Below are 24,775 nucleotides of genomic sequence, written 5' to 3' on the forward strand. Positions count from 1 at the left end.
TTCTTTAAAATTCAATAGCATACTGACTCATGTTACAAGACTTGTGTATATGAGAGCGGTATTATGGTATTATTAAATATGACGGTATTTATTAACTTCCTGATAGAAAGCCCAAGAATATTGTCAAACAAAAGATCTAAATTAAAAATTTTATAAAATGCTTATCCTTACATTTTACATTTTACATTAGTACTCAGATATTGTTACCTTATATTCAACTTTGATGATAAATTTTGTTATAACTTCGTGATAATTTCAACCTTAAATCTAAAATTGTCTTGGTGCCCGTATTACCTTAATATTATTGAATAGCTGTTTGCTTTAAAATAAGAAATCGATGAAAAATCTTTTTTTTAAAAATAAGTACATACATTTACAACAGATTTACAAACCTAACATTTACAAAGATTTTAACGATTCTTATGTTTCAAACACCAAATTTTGGATTTCTCGGTTTGTATTTGTAATGCGGAAATACTTACAATTCTAATGAAATGTGTCGGTTAGTTTAGTAAAATGAAAATATTTATGATAAAGAAAATTAATTATTATCATAAATTATATCAAACAACAACAACAACAGGCGCTACAGCCCGGCGTGGGCCTTGGCCTCCTCCACAATGCGCCTCCAGACGTTGCGGTCCTGGTCTTGGTTCCCCATCCAGAGACTCGCATTGTCCTCAAATCATCCAGCACCTGGTCCATCCATCTAAACCTGGCGTCTTCCATTCTCTGGACGTGCTCAAACCAACGAAGTCTTTGGGATTTGATGAACTTAACAATATCTTCACCGTCCATGATTTCTAATATCTTCCTGTTGTTCCGGATCCGCCATTCTGTGTCATGGATTTGTACCGCTCCATAAATTCTTCTGATTATTTTCCGTTCGAACCTTCTTATCTTCTCCTGATCTTCTACCGTGAGTGTCCAGTTTTCATTCCCATAGGTTATTACTGGTCGAACCAAAGTCTTGTATATTTTCAACTTTGTCCTTCTTGTAATCAGCTTGCTTTTCAAGAGCTTCACATTTGCAAAGTATGCTCGATTGCCTCTCTGGAGTATTTCTTTTATCGCTGTGCTAGTTTTTCATAAATTATATCCCTATGTGTAAATAAATGCAACAATTTACTTCCAGAAATTAGAAAGTTATCAGTTTAGCCTCTAAGGATCATATCCACTATTTCTTGTTATATGTATTTGTATGTTTAAAGCACATATTATTAAAGGAATTTAAATGCATGGGAATTATTTTAATACGAGTTAAATATGTTTGATGGCGGCTAATCAAATGAAATGTAAGTATGTGTTACTTTAAAAAAGATGTGTTGTTTTCTCATGTATGAGTATACTCTATCAAGCAGCTGTTGTTAAGAGTTTAAAAGATGATGATTCAAACTTCTAAGGTTCTTCCTCTACTATCAGTGTCGTATTCAAAGTATGCGGATGTCCGTCTAGTGATTTGTTGTACAGTGTAGAAGTAAGTACCTATTTAGATTTAGTTAGACTTACAAATATACTCGAAAATGAGCTAATGTAATTTTATGACATACGCCTTATCAGAGGCCACCCACATCATTATTTGTTAATCTTTATTCAATTACATATTTACAATTACATTTTTGATGTGGGTGGAGTCGGCTACTTCGTTCTTATCCAAGCGACGACAATGTGATTAATACTGCACTCCCATTAATTATAAATTGTTCACACTGCCGCTACCTGGATTCGAACCCGCAACCTAAGTCTAAAGAGCCCAACATGCTAAGACTAACGCCTTAGACCGCTCGGTCATTTAGGCTCTTAATAGAATATTAATAATACATAGAAAACGCGAGGGATCTACTAGCATCTAAGTGGGTGCGATAAGATGAATGAGAGAGAAGATTGTTAGTGAGTTCATCTGTGTCCTTGTCATAATCATATGTACATATATATACTTATTATATGTATTAGTATTAGACAAGGACACAGGGGAACTTACTGGCAGTCTTCTCTCTCGCTTCGCTAATCACACCCACATACAGGCTAGCGTTCGCAATCTTCATATATCTATGGTTTTGGTATTTTATGGTAAGTATAGCACTTACCGCTGAAACCAAAGTACGCCGGTTCGTATCCTGGTGTGGTTGACTTTTTTACTTTTAAATTAAATGAATTTTTCCTGATTTCCATGATTAAATGAAATTTTCCACTCTTTTTATAGTTTAACTTATCTATATAACCCGCCCGCTTGCTATAAATAACGTCATAAATCACTATTCTGTCAGCGTCTTCCCCTGTTACAAAATATTAAAAAATGACTGGTTATGCTAAAATTTGAAACTTTTTAATAGGAGAACATGTCATATAGTTTATCTGACTCATATTCTCCTATTATAAAACATTAAAATTTGTGTTTATAAAATTAAAAAATCTCTCGTTAAGACTAAAATTTGAAATTTTGTGATAGGAGAACATGTTATATATTTTATCCCACTTTTTTATAACATATTATTTAGCTCCGCGATCTTAGCACCTCATGTGCGGAATTTCGATTGACCAATTATACCATCTGAAAGGTCAGAAATTGGTCATAAAAGGTCAGTTGGTCTCATTAATTGGTCAGCATCAGAAAATTTTTTATTAAAGATTAAAGTTTTTCAAGGTCAATTAATAAGTTTAGCACCTCATTCGCAGAAAAAATAAAAAACTCCACCTATGCGCGATCGGGAAGCATTCGCATAATTGGTCAGCTAATATAAATAATTGGTCAGTTTAATTTAATATTAAAAAAAATTAAAAAAGTTGTCTCTGTCGTAACGCGCATGCTTTGAGCCGGATGGTTTTATCAGGGCAGTGAGTACTTACGCACAGCTCTTCACTATAAACCAGACAGAGTAGGGCAAAATATTTTTTTTATAATTTTTTACTTTTAAAAAAATGAATTTTTCCTTTTATTTAAATTTTTCACTCTTTTTATACCATGTATATATGAAATATACATAGTATATTAAGTTTAGTCCCAAGTTTGTAACGCTTAAAAATAATGATGTTAGTATAAAAATTTTGTCATAGGTGTTCGTAAAATCACCTAATTAGTCCATTTCCGGTTGTCCGTCCGTCCATCCGTCCGTCTGTGGACACGATAACTCAAAAACGAAAAAAGATATCGAGCTGAAATTTTTACAGCGTACTCAGGACGTAAAAAGTGAGGTCAAGTTCGTAAATGAGCATCATAGGTGAATTGGGTCTTGGGTCCGTAGGACCCATCTTGTAAACCGTTAGAGATAGAACAAAAGTTTAAATGTAAAATTTTTTTTCATAAACATCACTGTTTACTCGTGAGGGCGCCAATTAGGCGGAAATTTTATAATAGGTACTATACTTGATTATCAGTTATGTATGTGTCACATGTTTGTATGTGTAATGTGATAAATAAATCAACACTGACTATGCATGGTATTTCAACAGTTAACTCAGTCAATTGTTTGTTTTCACTTGTATTATATATATTTGTACATATGTCACCTATAAAAAATTTGAATGAATAATAATAATGGTTATTTTATATAGTAAAAAATCAATTTTCGGGATAACGTTTTCAAATTAATATAAATAAATAAATATCGTTATATATTTTAAATTTTGTTTTATTTTATTCTATCCCATTTTTCCTTTCAGAACAAAATTATTAATTAACTAATTAATTTTTTTTTAGTAAAGGTACAAACAAATTCTTATAAAATATGGGTGAGATAAAGAAGTTGAATTGTAAATACGTAATATTCTTTTTGGATTTTCATTTTATTTTTGTGTGGTATTTGGTTTGTAAAAAAAAAAGTTGATGCAAAAAAATTTTTTTAAGATGAAATTAATTATATGGAATTATGTGCAAGTAATTCGTAAATAGTTTTTATGTATTTTGATTTCATTTAAATAAAGTTGAAAACTCAAACCCTGTTTTTATTTTATTTTTCCCCATCTCTCTGTAGCTATACAATATTATTTCAGTTAAAAATAGGTAAGTATTTCAAACTTCGTTTGCCATTTTTTTTTTGTAATAATACTACTCAAAATTTTCCGAATATGAGTTTTACTTTTTGTTATAATTTAAGAAAGTCGAAAATATCAATATAATTATTTATTAATACGAATAACAGAGCCCTAATGGTATAATGGTTAGCGTATCTGACTTCGAATAAATAGTCCCTTGGTTCGAAACTAGGTGAGGACATATATTAAAAAAAAAATTAAATCTTTTAAGCAAAATCTGATTATTTTTTTTCATTTTTTTTCAAATTTCCACCACAGCATGTTTGCCTAGTAAATGATGAAAAAATTAGTTTTTTTTCGTTCAAAAACTTCAATTTTTTTCACATTTCTACTAGGAGAACATCAAGGACGGACGGAATAAGTAGTACCTGATAGCAAGGTAATTGTTGTCACCTCGTAAGTCAGAAAGTTAGTGGTCTGCACACCCGTGTTTGGTGAGTGTGACCTCTAGTGGGCAGACCAATAACTTTCTGCCAAAATAAAATTTTAGACTTTCGGGGTGAAAACACTTACTCACCTTTCTCCTTATCAGGAACTACTAATTCCCACTTATGTTCTCCTAGTACAAATGTTGAAAAAATTGAAAATTTTTTCGAAATTAATTTTTTGAATATAAAATTAAACTGACCAATTAATGAATTATTAGCTGACCAATTATCAGCGAATACTTCCCGATCGCGCATAGGTGGAGTTTTTTCAATCTTTAATAAAAAATTTTCTGATGCTGACCAATTAATGAGACCAACTGACCTTTTATGACCAATTTCTGACCTTTCAGATGGTATAATTGGTCAATCGAAATTCCGCACATGAGGTGCTAAGATCGCGGAGCTATATTATTTTGTACAAATTTTTAGTATTTTGTAGCAGGAGAATATGATTTTAAAAAGTGAGATATATTCAAATTTCCACCTCCTGGCAGAATAGTGATTTATGACATATGTTTTATGATATATGATTTATGACATAATTTATAGCAAGAGGGCGGGTTATATAGATAATTTAAACTATAAAAAGGGTGGAAAATTTCATTTAATCATGGAAATCAGGAAAAATTCATTTAATTTAAAAGTAAAAAAGTCAACCACACCAGGATACGAACCGGTGTACCTTGGTTCCAGCGGTAAGTGCTATACCCACACACCCACCGAGCTTATTTATTACTATATACTTAACTTAATACTTACCTTTACTAAATAATTAAATAATTGATAATTTTGTTCTAAAAGAATAAATAGGATAGAAAATTTTAAAAATAAAACAAAATTTAAAATATATAACGATTTTTATTTAAATATAACAAAAAAAAAAAAAATATATTTTTATATAATAATAATAATATTAATAAATAGTGTACCAAGATAAACGTCTAATTCGAACTTCTTGCGTTAATTTTGGAACACTCCTTTATAAAACACAATGTATACTTTCTTATAAAAACTACTAACTAAACCATAGAGATATGAAGATTACGAACGCTAGCCTGTATGTGGATGTGATTACCGAAGCGAGAGAGAAGAGTGCCAGTAAGTTCCCCTGTGTCCTTGTCTAATACATATACTTACTAATACATATAATAAGTATACATATGTACATAATATGATTATGGCAAGGACACAGGTGAACTCACTAACAATCTTCTCTCTCATTCATCAATTATCGCACCCACTTACATGCTAGCAAATCCCTCGCGTTCTCTATGTATTATTAATATTCTATGAACTAAACAGGTAAGGCACAAGAGGTTAATTACTAATTATTATGATGTTACAAGTCATTTTTGATTTCTCAAGTAAAAATTTTAAAATTTGGTATACATATATTTTACCTCTGTAAAACAATCCTTACCATTATTTCGAGTGTTATAGAAAAGGGATAAACGAGAGCAATCTTTATCAATCTTTACTTTTAAACCCAGCGAAGCGGGTGGGTATCACTCTAGTCTTCTATAAAAGAAAATAATATTTCTACACACGAAATAAAATAACTATGAACATAACAAAAAATTCATATTTAGCAATTTTACTATGTGTTTCATATAAAATTAATTTTTTTTTCTTTAGCTGTATAGTCTGTACAAAACACAATTGAATGGTAATTAATTTGATTACTTTGTTCTGTTTGAATTCACAAAGATATGCTTTAATATTATTTTTATTTCACGGTATGGTTTTTTTTTTGTATTTGAACTAAATACAAAATGAAATTGTTTTTCGTTTGCAATAAATAAATATTTTATTGTTTTGATAAACTTTTTGTTCTAATTAAATTTTTTCAGCAAATTTAATTTTAATTAAAATATTTTTTTGCCTATTTTAATGTAAATTTTTAAGATACGACCACAATAAATAAGATCATTAAACATTTAATACATAAGACCATTGGCCATTTAAAACAGGTTATTTGCCCTACCTCTCTTTTTACTTTTTTGCAAACAATTTGTAAACTTATGATTGCAAAAAGGAACCGGTAAATCCAGTGCTTTTTTCGTAAGTATTAAAACTATCCAAAACCGATTTTTCTTAAACAATATCGATATTAAGTAAATATCGATACATCGAAACATAAAATTTCAATTTTAAAATATCACTATTTTCCAAAAATATGTATCGATATTTGATGAATTTACCAATAACCCAATAAAAAAAGTTTATATCTCTAAAGTGTAGCCCGGGTATACAAGTGTTTAGCGTTTTCTGCCCTGAAAAAACTTTGATTGCAAATATCTCGAAAATATACAATACATGCATACTTGATACAATACAATACATGCATACTATATGATAGCTGATTTGCGCTTTCACGGGTAAGCAGTGATGTTTACGAACAATATGACTTTAACTGAACTATAACTTACTTAAACTGTGAACAAGAATGAAAACTTTATTTTAATCTAGAAATTGATATTATTGATCTTGGTGCCATAATCATGATCTTACAGGTCCTGCAAGACTATCGATCGTTTTTGCTCACCACTATTTTTTAACTCCCTGTTATAATGTTTAGATTAGACTCATCTTGAACCAAATTAACCTCATCGAAATTTTATTTATTTATTTATCTGTTTGTAGGGGAGTCGTTTTGATGTCAAAATCATCTATTTCTGCCCAAACATTACAAAGGCCAGTTTTTTTTTTTTTTTTAAATATTATACTGCGTGTTTAACTACTATGGTCATATACGCAGTCTCAGTAGGTAATATATTGTCAAATAAAGGCCAGTTTATTGACTATTTTTATATAAAGAAAGCACTGAATTCTTACATTGTGGATTTGTGGTGGAGACAAAAAAATTTATAAGACCACATTGTTTAAAATTATGTTTTTGAAGGTAATTTTCAATGTTTTTCGATTTTTTTACGAAAAACCAAGTCACCGTCATTAGGCGCATTTTTTTTTATAAAAAAAGGCAATTAACTGGTCTATTCAATTTTCCGACTCCCATGAATAAATAAGTATAAATATTCCCTTTTGTTGAACGTAATGCATATATACGCAAAATTTTAACTTACCTAGGCATTGAACGAAGAAACTAGGTACTTCAGTATAATAATTGTATAATGTTTTGTTGTAGGTCTTTGACTTCTTCAAGTAACTGTTCTTAGTACGGTAATTACCTACACTTTACAGTATTGTATTATGATTGTTATAATTTATAGGCCTACCTACCTATGTTAAGAATTGGTCAGCTTAAATTATTATTATTTTATAATATTGTTTATTAACGTGCGTGTTTTTATCTGTATAATTTATATTTGTATTGTTTAGAACATATCACACTCAGGTATGTACCACCACAATGTAAGAATATCAATGCCGCCACGATGCAGTCTAAGCTGTTCCGTCGAACATCAAGCCGTTGAGACTTCCTTTCCCTTTTGCTCCATCATGATTCCACTTGCGAAAAGGTCAAAACTCCATCTTCTTGCCACCTCCAATTTGAGGACAGTTAGAAGCCCCGTCATTTCCAGTATTTTCTCATTTTCTAAAGATTTCTTGCGTTCTACTTTTTTCGGTAGAACAAAACTCTATTTACCTGCTCATCACTTGAACAATGTATATTTAAGTATAGGATCTCTTATGTTTCGAATTGACAACCTGTTTCAAAGTTACTTAATGGTATCATGACGAAGTATGTACATATTTTAACTGTAGGAAATTTTGTACTTTTGCTTACTTTGATTTGAACTATTTTATATAGTTTTAAAAAAATAGCACTGGCACTGACTGCTAAAGGTCGTGGGTTCAATTCCTGTTCAGAAGTATATTTCTTCCTATTAGATGCTATTATTTCTTCCTATTAAACGCTAGTCATCTTCGTTAGGAAAACCTAGACTTATAAGAAATCTTTACTAACAATGGATTATGGATAAATACAGAAATAAATTACTAAGTATGAAAAAGATTCTCTCAAAAAGGGTGCGGAGATATTATTTTATTAGACTGAAGAAAATTAAAAGGAATTTAATAAAATTTAAATAAAAGACTTTTGGAATTAGATAATAGTCCAAACAATCAGGTAAAATATAATTGGGTCACTACTCTGAAAAAACTTCTACATTTGTTGGAATGCAACGAGCCCTGAGACTCTCAAAATTCACAGGTGATTCGAAAATCTACTGATCTACTCACGAAAGAATATTTTTGACAAATTTTTACCAAAGATGAGAAAAGAATGAATAATTTTGCTTATAGATCTAAAAATATATCAAACCTTAGTACAGCCATCAGAACACTCCACTTAATAGCCAGATTCGAACCATGGGCCAGATGTTCTATGTACAAAATATACTATATAAGTAGGACCCACCTCGAATTTCTCAAGTTTGTAACACGCGAGAAGAAGAAAATTTATCTAACTTTTTGATAAAATGTCCAATATATTCTCAAACACGAAACTGCAAAACTGCTCGCTTACATAAGCCCAGTCTTCGGAACAAGGCTTAAAAATTCTACTAGATAAGGAAAAGATTAATAACATATACAGTTACGGTACTTAAAATTTGCACTTTCATTCTAAACGAGTAATTTATGATTGTAAAATGTTGTTCTGTAAACCATAATGTACCAACCCTTATAATAGGTGATTCCCTTCAAAAATAGTATTTATTTATTCAATATATAAATATAGAAATAAGTTACTAAATATGCAAATGTTTCTCTCAAAAAGAAAGAGTGGAGATATTATTTTAATAGACTGAAGAAAATTAAAAGGAAAATGACAAAAAGGAATTTCATAAAATTAAATTTTGATTTTTTAAATATAATATATATTTTGTTGTGGTTTTTTACCTTAAAAATATCATTAAATTGCATTTTACAATTCATTTAAGAGTATTTTTAAATAACTTTTTTTATTTAAAATATTTTTTTTTTAAATTGTATCGAATAATTTATATTGCAACAATATTGTGTTTGTTCAACGGCACGAACTTTTATGCACATATCATTCCGTTTACAGAATGTCTAGCAACCGACAATTTTACGGGATTTAGGTAATACGCAAAATATATAATAATGTTTCTAGGAGAAAAGTATTTTTAAATCAGTATATATAACTTAGAATTGCAGCTCTCGATTTCATATTCAGTAAAAGTATACAGTTTAATCTTAATTAACTTGATATATGCTCAAAATTCGAAAAAATTATATCGTGAAAATGCTTCAAACAAAAAAATAATGGTCGCTAATAATCTAGTTGTTAAAAAGCGACTTTAAATAAAATAAATAAATAAAAATAACAAACTGTTCCTTACTAAAAAATTTTTTTTTCGAAAATCTAATAGTTTAGGCAGAAATTGAAAGTTAAGTTTTATTTAGATCATTTTTGTGATTTAAACTTTTTTTATCTTACTTTTTTCTAAACACTTTTTTTTTACATTTTTGTTTCACACAAAATTTATTTTTGTTTAAGTAACAACTTTCTGATTGTAAGAGCCCTTTTATCTATAATGAACTATGATTCGGAGTTGTCAGTTTTGGTTGAATTTAAAAAACTTAAATGGAATTTAATGTCTGCTAAAGATATGCACCTTTGAACCTTTAAAATTTTGTTTGAAGCCTTTTATCGATCAATCTTATTTGGGAGTTTCAAGCATATGTGAAGTTAAAAAGTATGTGTGAAATTCTTAGAACTAAATAAGCTTTAAAGGACATACTCCTCAAATAATTTTAAACCAAAAATGCCTTTTATCCTTTTGTCGATAGTATGTTTAAGTAGCCACAGGTCGCATATATAAATTTTATCAGTACCTAAATATATTTATTAGTAAATCGTGATATATTATACAGAAATATAATATATTTCCATATAATACAGAAATATGATCCCGAATTATTCACTAGCGCTGAACAAAAATAATTTTACGAAAGTCTGAGAATTTCTCTCGAAAAAGAAAACTTCGGGAACTAGACATTCTGATTTAATACTAATTGTATACGATAAACAAATATGCGTATTTATCACATTCGAAATAAAACAAATTGTCTTTATAAGCGTTCAAATTAATTTTTTTTTCGCTCAGAAGAATGCAGTAATGAGCCTGCTCATTTTCACGAGAAAATTTTAAATACTCGCCGCTTTTGTTTTATTAATTGCACTCTTAGAAATAAGTAATCACTTTCATTTCTTTTTCACTATTAAAAGAAATCGTTAGTGAAAATAATTGCATAATTGCACGCATTTTGTAGTATTTTATCACATAAACTGATTAAAATAAAATAAAAAATTGTGAGCAGGCTCATTTCCCAAAATAAAATAAAAACACAATTATAAAATATCAACATTTGAAAGTTTATGCCTATGATTCTTAGTGTAGCACTTAAGATCGCAATCATTTGCGGATTCGACTGTATTGCATATTCAAGTTTTTAAGACGTTTTTTAATGTTAAAGGGAACAAAGCATTGCTCGGTGAAAATCAGAAACTTTTTAAATTATTTTTTACATCATCAATGTTCTTTTTGACCAAATGAAATTCTATTGCGTTATTTAATGTTTAGACACCAGAAAGGCGATTTCTAAAGCTGAAAAACCAATGCTAAAATATTAAATTTTTAAAGTGGCTAAAATCCTCAAATTATCTTTAAACACCCTTTAACAAAATATTAGTAATCACAGCATAATTGAAATAAAGAATTTAACATTACTGTCTTATTCACTTTATTAGTATTTTTTAGCATCATTTTTCAAAAATGAAAAAATGGCGTTTCTGAAGATTTTATTAATATCTCTAAACTTTTTAAAACTTTTTCGAAAAACCTACAAGAGACATTTTTTGTGTAAAATAGCCCAAAAAAACTAAAAGCTTAACATTAACAGCTATAAAAAACAACGCTATATAAATGGGACTGGATTTTCCCAAACTCTTGATTCTTATTAAGGGTTCTTTTTAAAGCGTGAATATGTAAAATAAAATCGAATTCGAAAATTTTCCCCAAAAATTGCGCCCTTATGTGCTCCAGCATCTGGAACATTATCGAAATAACTTTTTGAGATTTCAATTATAATACTTATTTTTTAACTAGTTTAATTTATTTTGTGCAATAAAAAATTCCTAAAATCATATTTTAACACAAAAAAATAATGACAATAAACAAAATCGATTCTTAAACGATTAATACATAATTATTTTTTTAATACTTTATTATTAATAAAAAATACTAAAAAGAGATTCGAGTTCTTTGTTAAACAATTTAACTTAAGTAAATCATTTTCAAAACATTTTAATAAAAAAAAAATCACAAAATTGTATGCCTTTTTGGAAAATAGTTGGATTTTTATATCCAACATAAATTTGTTCACACGAAAGTCATCTATATTTTAATAGGATCAAAATCTTGTCTTAATAACTAACTTAATGAATAATAAATTTTTCTTTCACCTTAAATTACTATGGTGTATACTTTTTCTTGAAATCATCAAACAAGAATACTTCCACAATAATTCACTTCTAATTACAATATAACATATATTCCAAAAGTGGTTTTATTATTCAATATATATTAATATATTCGAACACATATTCCGGTTGAAAAGATTATATGTAACTAGTTTGATACCCGCCCGTTTCCCTTTCTATAATTCTCGAAATATGAGTAGGGATTGTTTTACATAGGTAAAATATATGTACAGATTTAATTTTTTTGCAATGCAGTCTTGATTCATTGAGTGTATCAGAAAAGGTGGCCATGAATTGTATCTAGTTCAGCATTTATACAGAAATTTTTAATTTATAGTTCAAAATAATGCTCATAGATATGCACTTAATACACCTGTTTAATCGACACAACGTGATATCAAGAGCATATAAATCTATAATATTATAAAACAGGTCACAATTTTTTAATCCCCGAGAGAATCTCGAAAGAATCTCATCTTTCTAGCATGTATAGAACAGAAAATCTGAACACTGATTTAAAATCCTTAATTTTATTAAAATAGGAGATCGTCAATGATATTTAAATTTAAAATATTTATTTACCAAACAAGACAATGATAAGATACTTAGATATCTAGCCAAGATGCTAGAGAAAAGGATAGGAACAAAAGGTATAATGTATAAGGAAAATGCTCTCTGCCTAATTTTTTGAAATTTGCATACAAAGCTGCGGACATCGATTAGCCTATTATAATTTATAAAAAAGAAGTTTTTTATTTTAGTTTTTTAAAAATCGTAGATAGAAGAGCTTCCAACTATCTTTTATTCTCAAAATTTACATGCATAAAATTAAAAAATATTAACGAATAAGATACAACCGTATAAAAATACATAAGTAGATTGAGATCATTATTACATGATAGGAACTTCAAATTCATACATCCCAAAATATTCCCTTATTTGATAATTTAAAATTACATAAAATATTCGAATTTAACTTTATTCTTTATAAGTACAACATGCAAGTAAATTTAATTTTTTCTCATTTCCGATAATCGTCGATAAAAGGTAGCTTGGCTTGATCAATAGAATAATGGTCTAAGAGACGGTATACGATCGATTTTCACCCATCTGATAACCATTATTGATTTTTAACCAAATTTTATTGATTTTAAAACATTCCTATCACAGTTTTTTTTTATCGAAAAGTGTTCATGGCCACTTTTAATTAAATTAATTTTAATCAATTTTCTCCATCTCTGTTAACTGCCATAAATTTTCTAAGTTGTCGATATTTAATATTTAAGGGACAGGAATCCATACTATTTTGAACACATTTTTGAAAATTTTTAATTCGCGTTTTTTGCTATAGAAAATAAATTTGCAAAAAAGTTAGAAAAACATAATAGTAAGAGAGATGTACATATGATTTACTGATGGTCATAGTAACCGTCTGCTGAGCCTTAAATATGATAGTAGGTAATGTTCCAAGTCGCCCTGTAAGGTTCCTCGAATTTCTATGTGTCATATCCCCCCCCCCAGGGAATAGTTTGTGTTTTTCAAAGTGCTGCCAAAAAAATCCCTGACGACTTGCTTTTCTGCCAGATATATTTTTCTGATCCTTTTGACATCCTCAACACAACCAAACAAGTTTTACACAGTTTCCAGAACCATCACTTCAAATTTTTTACCGCGTAACGACATTTTCGGTTTTTTTGGCATAATTCGGGAATGGGACGACTTGTTGAACTCAAACTTTGCAGGATGACTGTTCAGAATCACATCTAATGCATTATCAAACAAGCAGGCAGTTTCCAGAACCACCATTTAGTGACAGTTTTTCAAATCTCTCCCTGGGGGGGGGGGGGATATGACACATAGAAATTCGAGGAACCTTAAAGGGCGACTTGGAACATTACCTACTATCATGCAATGCTAAACTATGTACATAGATGAGCAATCTAATAATATTCGTTGTAGCGTTGACAGATTTACTGAAGTAATACAAGTACTTTTTAGACAATTACAAATACCTTAAGCAATTTGCTCATTTACGAAGTTGACTTTTCAAATACGAAAAGCATATCACATACCAAATTTCTTTCAAATCGGGCTCAAATTGTGACCGCTAGAGCGTACGCAAACACATAAACGTATATATTCCTCCGTATTATAAAAAAACGCACATTATATATACTTTGTGTAAAGGCGTGCGTATTTAACATATAATAAGTAGGATCGGTGGAAATTCAAAATATTTTTGCGAAATTCCATCGTCGATACAAAAGCAAGGTTCATTTCCTTAGGAGGAAGAAATTCGTTAAAAACCGAGGACCTTCCAAATCCAATAAGAAATGGGCATGGTTAGGATTAAAATTCGAATTTCATAATAAAATTATATATCAGAGGTTGCATTTGATCTTAAAAAGTGTTAATATAACCTTTAAAACTGGGATATATGTATCAAGAAAAATCTTCATAAATTTTATGTCGATAAAGATATAGATTTAGCACGTTTAAACTGGCTTTCTTTAAAATTAGGATGTTTTTTACTATGATTATTCAAATTTGATAACTGTCGAAAACCTTGAAAACATATCGAACAAATAAATGGTTTTTCATCATTGTGTAATCGCATATGGTTCTTTAAATTACCCGATTGTGTAAAACGTTTCTCACAATAATTACATTTGAACGGTTTGTCTCCAGTATGTACACGTAAATGATTGATCAAATTACAATTTTGTGCAAAACCCTTTTTACATATTTCGCATATAAATAATTTTGCACCTTTAACATGTTCCTTTAAATGTTCCTCAAAATGTGTTTTATTGTTATGAAATGAATTTGGACAAAGTTCGCATGGTGCTTGATGCTGTTGCATTGGTGTGTTTGTATATTCTTGAAAGTTTGGTATATGTTTTTGCATGTGTCGTGCTAAACGTCGATAATATTTACCACAATGTGGACATTGTTCTAAGCGATTAGAATCCGCTAGCGCTGCACTTATCTCTCTGGCTCTTGAAAATAACTGATCAACGTGCTCACTGGTTAGGTGATTCATTTCGTTGTATTTATTTGCTAATTTTATTGCTTCTATAGCTTCCTCCTAAAAAATAAATTTAATGTTGAAAATTTCTTGAAAAATAAAACATTTAAAATATATGAACTGCAAATAGATCTTGCAGATACAACAAATTATATAACTGATATTATCGAAAAAGCGATGATTTGGGACAAAATATTTACAAAACTGTTCACATTTTACATAATTGTCAGTAAGTTAAAAAACAAATTTTTGGATTTATCGAATTGGTCTGATTCAAAATTTAATATTAGGTATCTGATAGGCTGGGACAACGCTCTATCACGTATAGTACATCTCAATATAAGCCAATTAAATTAAACTTATCTTAGTACAAAAGTACTAAGTAAGTAATCATTATAATCATAGACCGTGGGACTTGTTAAATGATTAATACATACTTGAAACTTCGAGAGTAGCTGCCTTTTGGCGATTCTGTCAAACTTCTCTCTACGACTTTTTTCGAAAGAGCTGCGTTTTCAATTGAGCATGATAGCGTCATATTTAATATATCGATCTGAAAAAACGCAGCAGGGAATTTATCACCCACTACGACCACTCGATAATAAAAATAATTATTAAACAATAAAATATTTTGGCCGACAAAAATACTGCACCGAAGAACCAGTCTACTACCTCGAACATATCGTACTTAAGTATTTTTGTTTTTGAATACATAAATGGTTCACTTTACCTTAAATATGCCGTTATTATGCTCATTTGAAAACGCAGCATTTTCGAAAAAAATGTTGTAAAAGGAAGTTTAATAGACTCGTCAAAAGAAAGCCACTCACGAAGTTTTAAGTATGTAATCATTCAACAGAGTTGAACTACGAAATATTTCGTTAAATTGTTCCAGATGTTCTTTACATCTAAAAATATCGTTAAGAGTATTTAAGAGACCACATTATGCGATTCTTAAACATTCAACTAAAACCTGGATCCATTTCAGAAACACGAATTAATATATGGGCAAGGTATGGTCTGTAAGTACGCTTTTAACAATAGTTTTAGATATAAAGAACATCTGGAACAATTGAATATAATTTTCCATAGTATTCCCAATTTCAATTAAATAGTATTTCGCATTTGGAGTTAAGTTACAAACACGAATTCCATAATTGCAAATTTACTACCGCCCAACTTTCAAACGAAGCAAACTGAGACTAAGGTCTATTTAGCTAAAACCCATTTTGACCTGTACTATCTGGTAGAGCGTCACTGCTAATAAAAACCTTTATTAGCAGTATTATAAAACCAGTTTGGTTAAAATATCTCTTTTTTCGAACAGGAAACGCTTCTGTTGTAGTATTTACGTGATATTTAGCACATTATAAACATTTTGGATATAGTAAAACCTCTCTTGTAAAGGATACTCAAAATTTAATGATCTTTTCTGAAATTTTTACTACTGAACGCAATTTGTATCGAGTCGGTCGCCACATTTGGTCTTAAAGGACATATTCTTTAGTTAAATTTTATTTTTGTAAGTCTATGAATGAATTAAAACAGATATGTTTTCAAATTTTTATATTTATAGTAGGAAATTCTTAAGTACATAATTATCGCTAATAAGCCGTTAAGATTTATATACATAAAAGTAAAAAAAAAATTAAAATCGATATTTATTAAACATAACAAGCAAATAATAATTATTAAGCAATAAATAAAAATAAGCGCTGGAATGTTAAGACTGCAAAAAAGCTTCCATGAACTTCGAAACGAATCATTTGAACATAACATAAAATAAAAAAATAACTGTTAGTAATTGAAAAATTAATTGTAAAATATACAAAATAGCATGATTTACTTACTGAATCCTCATCAACATCTAATATAACGTCGGGTTCAACTTCAACATTTACTAAAAAATCTTCATCGCCCATTGTCTAAAAACAATATTATTGGATTGCACAATCTGTTTTCTTTTAAGAAAATACAAAACAAAAAAGAAAAAAAAAATAAAAGACATCATAATGGCACCCAAGCAACAAGATGTGTATTTGTTTTATATATGCACCCAAAATATAAACAAAAATAAGAGAAAAGTCAAAACAATTAAACATAACCACACTTACAATTGAAGTTTTTCAAAAATGTATCAATATTTATCGTATTGTGAATGAAAATTAATATTTTATGCAATTTTCGAACTCACCAAATTCAAAAGAGATGAAAATATCTAGCCACTAACAACGTAGACGAAATTGTAAAAAAATAAATAGAAAAAAAATAATTCTTATTTTCTGCCATGATGCGAACCGAAATAATCCGAAATCAAAATCTTCGATAAAATTCGTTGTATACTTGTAAAGCTGGCTGCATCTTTGCACAGGTTTTTTGTCTTTGGCGGTAAATTAAGAAATGTGTTATTTATTTATGAAGCATATGCCAACTTATATTCAGATCTTTCTAAAATTTTGCCTAATTAAAAACTGTTTAATTTCATTCTTTATCGATTCTTTGTTAAAACGTTACATTATACACTATACATTAAAATTTTAACAACAGGATCGAATTTTTACAATTGTCGAATGTCTCAAAATGAGATGAAATAGAGAGCGGAATTTAAACACAAATAGTTTTCTCCGAAAATTGAACCTTAATATAAATAGATTTTGGTATGGAATTAAATCAAGAGACTCACTATTTGAAGCTATCTGCAACTCCCAAATCAAACTTTTACCTATGGAGCTTACCGTTTTGGAGCTAAAACTGAAGTTGGTTATTTTCTATAAGGAAATTATTTAAACTTTTATTCTACCTCTGACGGTTTAGAAGATATAGTTCCTTGTAGTTTTTGTTTCCGATATATACCGTTAACGGGATATCGCTTCTTAATTAATTGTCTTTTATAATTTTAAAAGTTTCTTAATTATTATTAATCAAATGGAATTTTTATAATAAGAACAAGTGAAAACAAACAATTGACTGAGTTAATTGTTGAAATACCATGCATAGTCAGTGTTGATTTCTTTATCACATAACACATACAAACATGTGACACATACATAACTGATAATCAAGTATAGTACATATTATAAAATTTCCGCCTAATTGGCGCCTTCACGGGTAAACAGTGATGTTTACGAAAAAATGTTTCAAATAAAAGTTGTTTAATTTTTGATAAGGAACTTTTTTTACATTTAAACTTTTGTTCTATCTCTAACGGTTTACAAGATGGGTCCTACGGAAATGCTCATTTACGAACTTGACCTCACTTTACGTCCTGAGTACGCTGTAAAAATTTCAGCTCGATATCTTTTTTCTTTTTTGAGTTATCGTGTCACAGACGAACGGACAACCGGAAATGGACTAATTAGGTGATTTTATGAACACCTATGACAAAATTTTTTTCCTATCATCATTATTTTTAAGCGAATTACAAACTTGGGACTAAACTTAATATACTATGTATATTTCAAAAATTGCAGAAATAAAGTTTACTAAAAATTCCTCTCCCCCTCGATTTTTTTCTTAGGTACAGAGACAGAGATATTAGCATACAGTTGAAAAATATAAAATTTGGACTTTTTTCGACAAATTTGTTTTGATTTGAATACAAAATTTGAAAATCTCTTCTTAATTCGTTCTTTTCTAAAAAAAAAATACAAAATTTGTTTTTTTGTAAGTTGGTGTTTTATAGTAGAACATTCAACGTTAATTTCTCAAGGTAAATTTTTGGTGATATTTTACTTAATGTAAATCGTAAAATGTTTAAAATGATGCAAACTGCTAAATATTTTTTTTCGTGAAAATTCGAAATAGAATTCCTGATATTCTTTTGGCTGTAGCAAAGAGTATAGATATACACAATCTGCATTCTTTGGCTGTAGTTATCTGGAACACTCTGTATAAATAGGAGAAACATGCTTGGGCTTTCCAGTTTTTGGTCCGCAGCTTCTAGAAGGTATTTTTCTTTATTATACGCCGATATTTTAATTAATTTTATTACTGTATTATCTAGCCTCGAAAATGCTTGCATCCGCGGTGTTAACGCCATAGCCAACGCATATCACTATTTTACAGATATCTATTTTTTTAATTAATTAGAATAATTGGCGGTTAAGTAACAATTTTCTAGGTGGTACCGTCTGTATATGCTAAGGCCTGCTATTGAATGATGAGTTTTTTTTGAAACGATCGCGAAATCGGTAAGATTAAACGTTAATCTGCCAAGTATATGGGAGTGCATGTAAACGACTGTGCTCCAGATTGACTTGGATATGGATATCGATATGGAGAGATAAGAGACTTTTGTATTTTTGTCCTTGTAAATTACGAATTTTTTGGACCTTCATTAGCTATGGTCATATTTTAGCCGTTTTTGCTATGTTTTAAAGAAATTATACTCGACAACTTTTTGAATTAATTCGCATGATTTTTTTAATTTATAATAGCCCTAAAATTAATTTACTAAAATCGAGACATCGAGACCTTGAATTCCTCGGGGCCAAATTAACATGTATTATTAACACCCTCATTCTTTGCAGCAAAATATTGTCTGGCCGCCGAAGTATTTATACAATTCTATTCAAGAGTTCAAGAAAGACTGTAAATTATAGGTTAGATTTAAAAAAAATAACCTTAAAGTTACGATATAAAAATATAATTAAAAATAATTAAATAATTCTACTTTATATTAATATTCTATTCAAAAATGAAATTTGCATATAAACAGTTAAGATCGATTTATTAAAATTGTTCAATTATTAATTTAATTTTTTGAAATACGAGTAAATTTACGTAAATTATCACGAGAAAGAATATAGAAACAGATTGATTATGTCGAAAGCAGTTAATAGATTAAAAACAATAAAAAAAGTTACAGAAAAAATTCAACATGGAAAATTACGAACAGATATACCCGCTGGAATGGCCGCTGGTGGTCCACCTTTAGGTCCAATGTTAGGACAAGTATGTATTTTTTCTTTTTGTCATAGTTCTGGAAGAAACAACATTTACTTATTCCAAGTTCTCAAAAAACTTCATATTTCATTCACCTTAAGTTTCATTAAAGAACTGACGTTCTTGCTTTTAACAAGATTTCCCCCTTTTCATTAGGACATCCCCTACGCCTCGTATATTGTTGAAATTTAAACAAAAACTCCTAACTATTTAGTAAATTTAGCTTAAGATGTATTGAATATGCTGAGTAAATTTTCTCATCGATGAAACAAAAGCATTGAGGAAATCTGGATCATTTTTGTTCCTTGCATATATAGGTAATAGATCGACAAGTTTCGAGTTATAAAAGTCTAAATTTAGTGGTAAAGCTTTAGTATAGATGTATTTGACATAAACCTACGTAATTAACGGGCTAAATAATTCAAATGTGAACTTATGAGTATTTAATGGATAAAGATTCTTAGATTTTTGGGTGGGCTTGTCGGTTGAGACTTTAAGAAGGATATGTCGGCTAATACTCCGGATACAAAAGACAAGTTCTCACCAAAAAATTAAAATCCATAAAGTTTTGAACAAAAGGGTGGTCAATGAAAGTGGGGGCTATAACACGGTAGTCTTTGTTTTTAAAGTGGAAATTGTCCAGAAAAGCGGGCGTGTATCTGCTAGTCGTGCATACAATTCTTTAGCAATTCAAAAACCGCTTATTTGCTCCATATCGTCCCAAATCTAGGACGAGATCAAAAAGTTTATTTTGATTATACCGAGATCAGACGATAAAATTTTGGAGTTTTGTGCTGGGATTTTGTCTTATAGAGTGTGGTACTAGGATAAAAGTCCTATGTGAAGTCAATCGATGTGAATTACTATCACAACTTATCCGAGTTAATTATCCTCCAAATGATAAATATATCTCTTAATTTAGGAGGAAATGCTTTAAGTTGATGTCTCTGGGTTCGCTTCACCTTAAAAATTATAAAAAATAACAAAATACTTTTTCTTATTTACAGAGAGGAATAAATATAACAACATTTTGTAAGGACTTCAATGAACGAACCAAAGATGTTAAAGAAGGTATTCCATTACCATGCCGCATATCGGTAACCGCAGATCGAAATTACGAACTAACAATTCACAAACCACCAGTAGTTTTCTTCCTGAAACAAGCAGCGGGTATACAAAAAGCAGCAATGAATCCTGGCAGAGAAATAGCGGGTAAAATAACATTAAAGCATGTCTATGAAATTGCGCAAATAAAAAAAGAAGATCCGACACTAGCATTAAAGTCATTAGAAGAAGTTTGTAAAATGATTATTGGAATATCACGATCATGTGGAATTGAAATAGTAAAGAATTTAGACGCCGCTGAATATGGAAATTTTATGAAAGAACGTGAATTGATTGTCGAGCAACAACGTAAAGAATTACAAGAGAAAAAAGAAGCTAAAATGTTACGAACCGCTTAAGTAAAAATAATTGTATGTAGTGTTTTTGTTAACAATAAAAAGTTTTTATTTAATTTAAAAAATAAAATAGTTTATAGCCTTTTTTAAGTTTACTTAATTCTTTCCATCTATCCGACGTACTAACAACGTCTTCGATAAATAATTTTAGGTAGGTTAAAAGAGTGAGTCGTCTTACGCACACTCGCCGCCGGTAAACAGTTGAAGATATCAATGTAGTTTTATTTTCTTTGTGATAATTCACTGATTAAGGTCGATTTACACATATCAGTGACCGGACTACAACTTCAGTTCATCAATATCTTCAATTTTATTAACAAAAGATCACGGGAAAATATTGTAAATTAAATTTTTTGAATTAAATCCTACTTATATTACAATTGCGCAAAAATGGCTGAACGAAATCGGATTAAATTTGGCACACAGATAGTACTTAGAGTAACGCTTACGATAATTTTTATCCCGGAAAATGGAAGATTACTGTGGGTTTATAAAAAAAGAGAACAAGAAGACTTATCCACTTGAAATTTGGTATAAATGCGTCTTATGGAACATTATTCCGGGATAATAAATAATTAGATGACTTTTTATTTTAGAAACATAAGGATTTAATTTAACCTATGAAATTAAAGTGAAGACTATAACATAGTAGTCTTTTTTTTAAGTTCAAATTGGCAAGCGCAGCGGATGGCTAATTAAAAATATTGCTGGTTAATTAATAATTATACTAACACGTGTATTTAATTTCCATAATTTACTGATGTTGTTTTTGCTATCACGTGTGTTTATTGTAGTAGGGGTAGGAGCTTTACAAAATAAGTTCTTTAAAACTATGTTTGACCGTTCAATTGTCGTAAACAAATTAATGGTCAAAAATTAAAAAGCCGTATGGATATTTTTTTCGGTCGAAATGTTGTGTTTCGTTTTTAGAATACACAGTCTTTTTGTTTACAATCCTTATGAGCATTAATATTAATAATAACTAGCAACTGCATAAGGTCTTGCAAAATTTTTTTTGTTTTTCAACACTCACCCCCCCCCCCCGCCAATTGTTAAAAAAATAAACAAATTGCATATCTTGACCACATATTATAGTTTATGAAATAAATTAAAATCTGTAATCTTGACTCAGAAAAGTCGTATCAAGAAGAAACATACGGCAAATGAAAGATAGAAAAATTATTAAAAATAAAGATACGAAATTAGTTTAAATTTATTTATAACAACCAAAATACAGAATAATAAAAATAATGTGTGGTGTTTTTGCTTATTTTTATTCAATTTACAAAAAAAATTGTAATTATGTTGGAATAAAATTTTTATAATCTTTTCGGATATTTGATTTACGTTTCTTTTGAATGTATTTTTTAAGTTTTCCCTTTTCTTTTAGTTCTCTATATTTTTCAACATGATAAGCCAGTTTTCGTTCAGCTGAAATTAAACAAATAATTTATAAATACATTAATAATAATATATTTGAAATAATTTATACCATTTGATCGAAAATGTGCCTTTTTCCCTTGTTTGAGTGCGTTAATTTGTTCAGTGCGTTCTTCTTCATCGATTTCCTTTTCTTTTATATGTTTTTGTCTTTCTCGTTCTTGATTTTCCTAAAAAAGTGTTTATATAAGATATCACGACTTTTTCACGAAATTTTCAATATATCTTTCTAAGCAATTGTTATCACTGAAAAAATGTTCCCAGAAGGTTTGAATGGTGTCTTACGTAGTTATTTATCGTTAAATATGATAAAAAATGTAAGATTGATAAGTAACTTAAGATTAAATACGCGTTTTTTAATGTAAAAGTTACTGAGATCAATACCGGGGGGAAGGGGGTTATATTTTTTTAATGTTATATGAATTTATAGAATTAATTATCGTAAATAAATCTATAAATATTAATTTTACAGAAAGAAAATCAAGGATATCAACTCAAGGATACAATTTCTACGCACCACTTTTAGCACAACTTGACGTTATTTCGCAACGAATTGGCGCAAATCCGAAATCGCTAATACCTTTCATTCACGAGAAATCGTGAACAAAAAAATATCCCTGAACACACACTCACACATGCGTACACACAGACATCGTTCTCAAATTGATGTTAATAATTTGGATTATCGAACCGATTAATTTGCTTCCAACTACTCCTAAATAAGCCTACGATCAGGCAGCAACCTTCGGTTGTAGTCCTCGCTTCCCTTCCCTCGTGCACGTTCATGTTTACATACTACACTACCAAGAGCGACCCTTGACCTCGGCCACATTGATTTAAATTGATGAAGTGTTAAGGGAAATATAGAACTCAGACAAAAAGAACTCTTCGAGAAATAATGTACAGAGATTATTTCTCATGGTGAGAAAACACCTCAAAGCATGGTGAGGTTTTATAAATCAAAGACCTTAGCACTGAATACCAAAATAACTTACCATACGTTGTAAGACTAATTTAATTTTTTTAATTTTAACAGGATCATCCGTTTCTTCTAATTCTTTTTTCAAAGTTTTATATTCATTATCTTTAAGTTCATTTATAAACTTAAAATGATTATTAAACTTTTTTGCGTCGTATGTACCGCAAAGAGGATCAAATCTTGGATCTCTAATTTGAATTCTCTTATTGTCAGTACAAATATTTAACATAGGTGTAGGTATTTTTGAACTCATTTCTCGTGGTCGATTTTTATTTTCTCTTTTAAATTGATTATTAAATTGATTCTTTCTTGGTCTTTTATTGAAAACCTTTTCATTATACGCTTTTGATCCTAATTCTTCTTTCAATTTTAATATATCTTCAAAACTCATATTCGACAATTCTTCACGTATTTTCTACAAAATTGTAATTATCTAAATTAATAAAAATTAAAAACACCAAGTAAGAATGTTACAGTTGTAACAAGTTAGTAATATAATATTTAAGATATTTATGACTTATATATTAATTTAAATTACCAGTTGTGTTTCAGAAACTTCTTCTTCGACTTCTTGTTCCATTTTTATCAATATTTATTTCTATATTTTTAAATATTTACAATAATTAATGGTTAGATTTTGTTCATTTTTAAGCATGCACGTTAGCTGTCAAAATAATATCAAAGCACAGACTCTTTAAATAAATTTAGACCGCTGATGGCAATCACCGAAATGTCAAAGGTCTTGTCAAAATAACAATGCGCATCGACTTTTGTACGGGTGCATACATGGCCCTGCATATATTATCTATTTCTTATTAACTACAGAAAAAATATACTTTCTTTTGTGGCCGCCCATATAGGCCTTTTCATCAGGTCATAAGCGCAATTATAGAATTTATTTTTTTGGACTGACAACAATTAGTTGAACTAAGATAAAAGACATTTGTTATTCATTTTATCACATAAATCATTTAGTCCAAAATAAAATTGAAT

At 29.3% G+C, this 24,775-nt stretch overlaps 3 protein-coding genes across 5 annotated transcripts; 1 reads left to right on the forward strand and 2 right to left on the reverse strand.

The window, feature by feature from the left end:
* Positions 1-13,167: 13,167 nt before the first annotated feature.
* On the reverse strand, positions 13,168-17,222 carry LOC123293249 (zinc finger and SCAN domain-containing protein 26-like). Of its 3 annotated transcripts, XM_044874005.1 has the most exons (3): positions 17,154-17,222; positions 16,810-16,884; positions 13,168-15,019 (listed from the first exon to the last, which is right to left on the reverse strand). In XM_044874005.1, the coding sequence occupies exons 2-3, from the start codon at positions 16,879-16,881 to the stop codon at positions 14,396-14,398; spliced, it is 696 nt and encodes a 231-aa protein (XP_044729940.1). In that variant the 5' UTR covers positions 16,882-16,884; positions 17,154-17,222; the 3' UTR covers positions 13,168-14,395. The 3 variants fall into 3 exon arrangements, with proteins under 3 accessions (XP_044729940.1, XP_044729942.1, XP_044729941.1); XM_044874007.1 differs by lacking the exon at positions 16,810-16,884; XM_044874006.1 differs by lacking the exon at positions 17,154-17,222 and having other exon boundaries at positions 16,810-16,908.
* A 2,454-nt stretch (positions 17,223-19,676) lies between these two features.
* Positions 19,677-21,383, forward strand: LOC123293354 (39S ribosomal protein L11, mitochondrial). The gene is made up of 2 exons (XM_044874142.1): positions 19,677-19,912; positions 20,911-21,383. Exons 1-2 carry the CDS (start codon positions 19,781-19,783, stop codon positions 21,364-21,366), a joined length of 588 nt encoding a protein of 195 aa, XP_044730077.1. The 5' UTR covers positions 19,677-19,780; the 3' UTR covers positions 21,367-21,383.
* Positions 21,384-22,653: 1,270 nt separating this feature from the next.
* On the reverse strand, positions 22,654-24,437 carry LOC123293719 (ribosomal RNA processing protein 36 homolog). Its single transcript, XM_044874621.1, has 4 exons — positions 24,321-24,437; positions 23,799-24,197; positions 22,856-22,973; positions 22,654-22,794 (listed from the first exon to the last, which is right to left on the reverse strand). The coding sequence occupies exons 1-4, from the start codon at positions 24,360-24,362 to the stop codon at positions 22,664-22,666; spliced, it is 690 nt and encodes a 229-aa protein (XP_044730556.1). The 5' UTR covers positions 24,363-24,437; the 3' UTR covers positions 22,654-22,663.
* Between the last annotated feature and the right edge of the window lie 338 nt (positions 24,438-24,775).

This window comes from Chrysoperla carnea, chromosome 2 (genome assembly GCF_905475395.1).
Source record: "Chrysoperla carnea chromosome 2, inChrCarn1.1, whole genome shotgun sequence".
NCBI lineage: Eukaryota > Metazoa > Arthropoda > Insecta > Neuroptera > Chrysopidae > Chrysoperla > Chrysoperla carnea.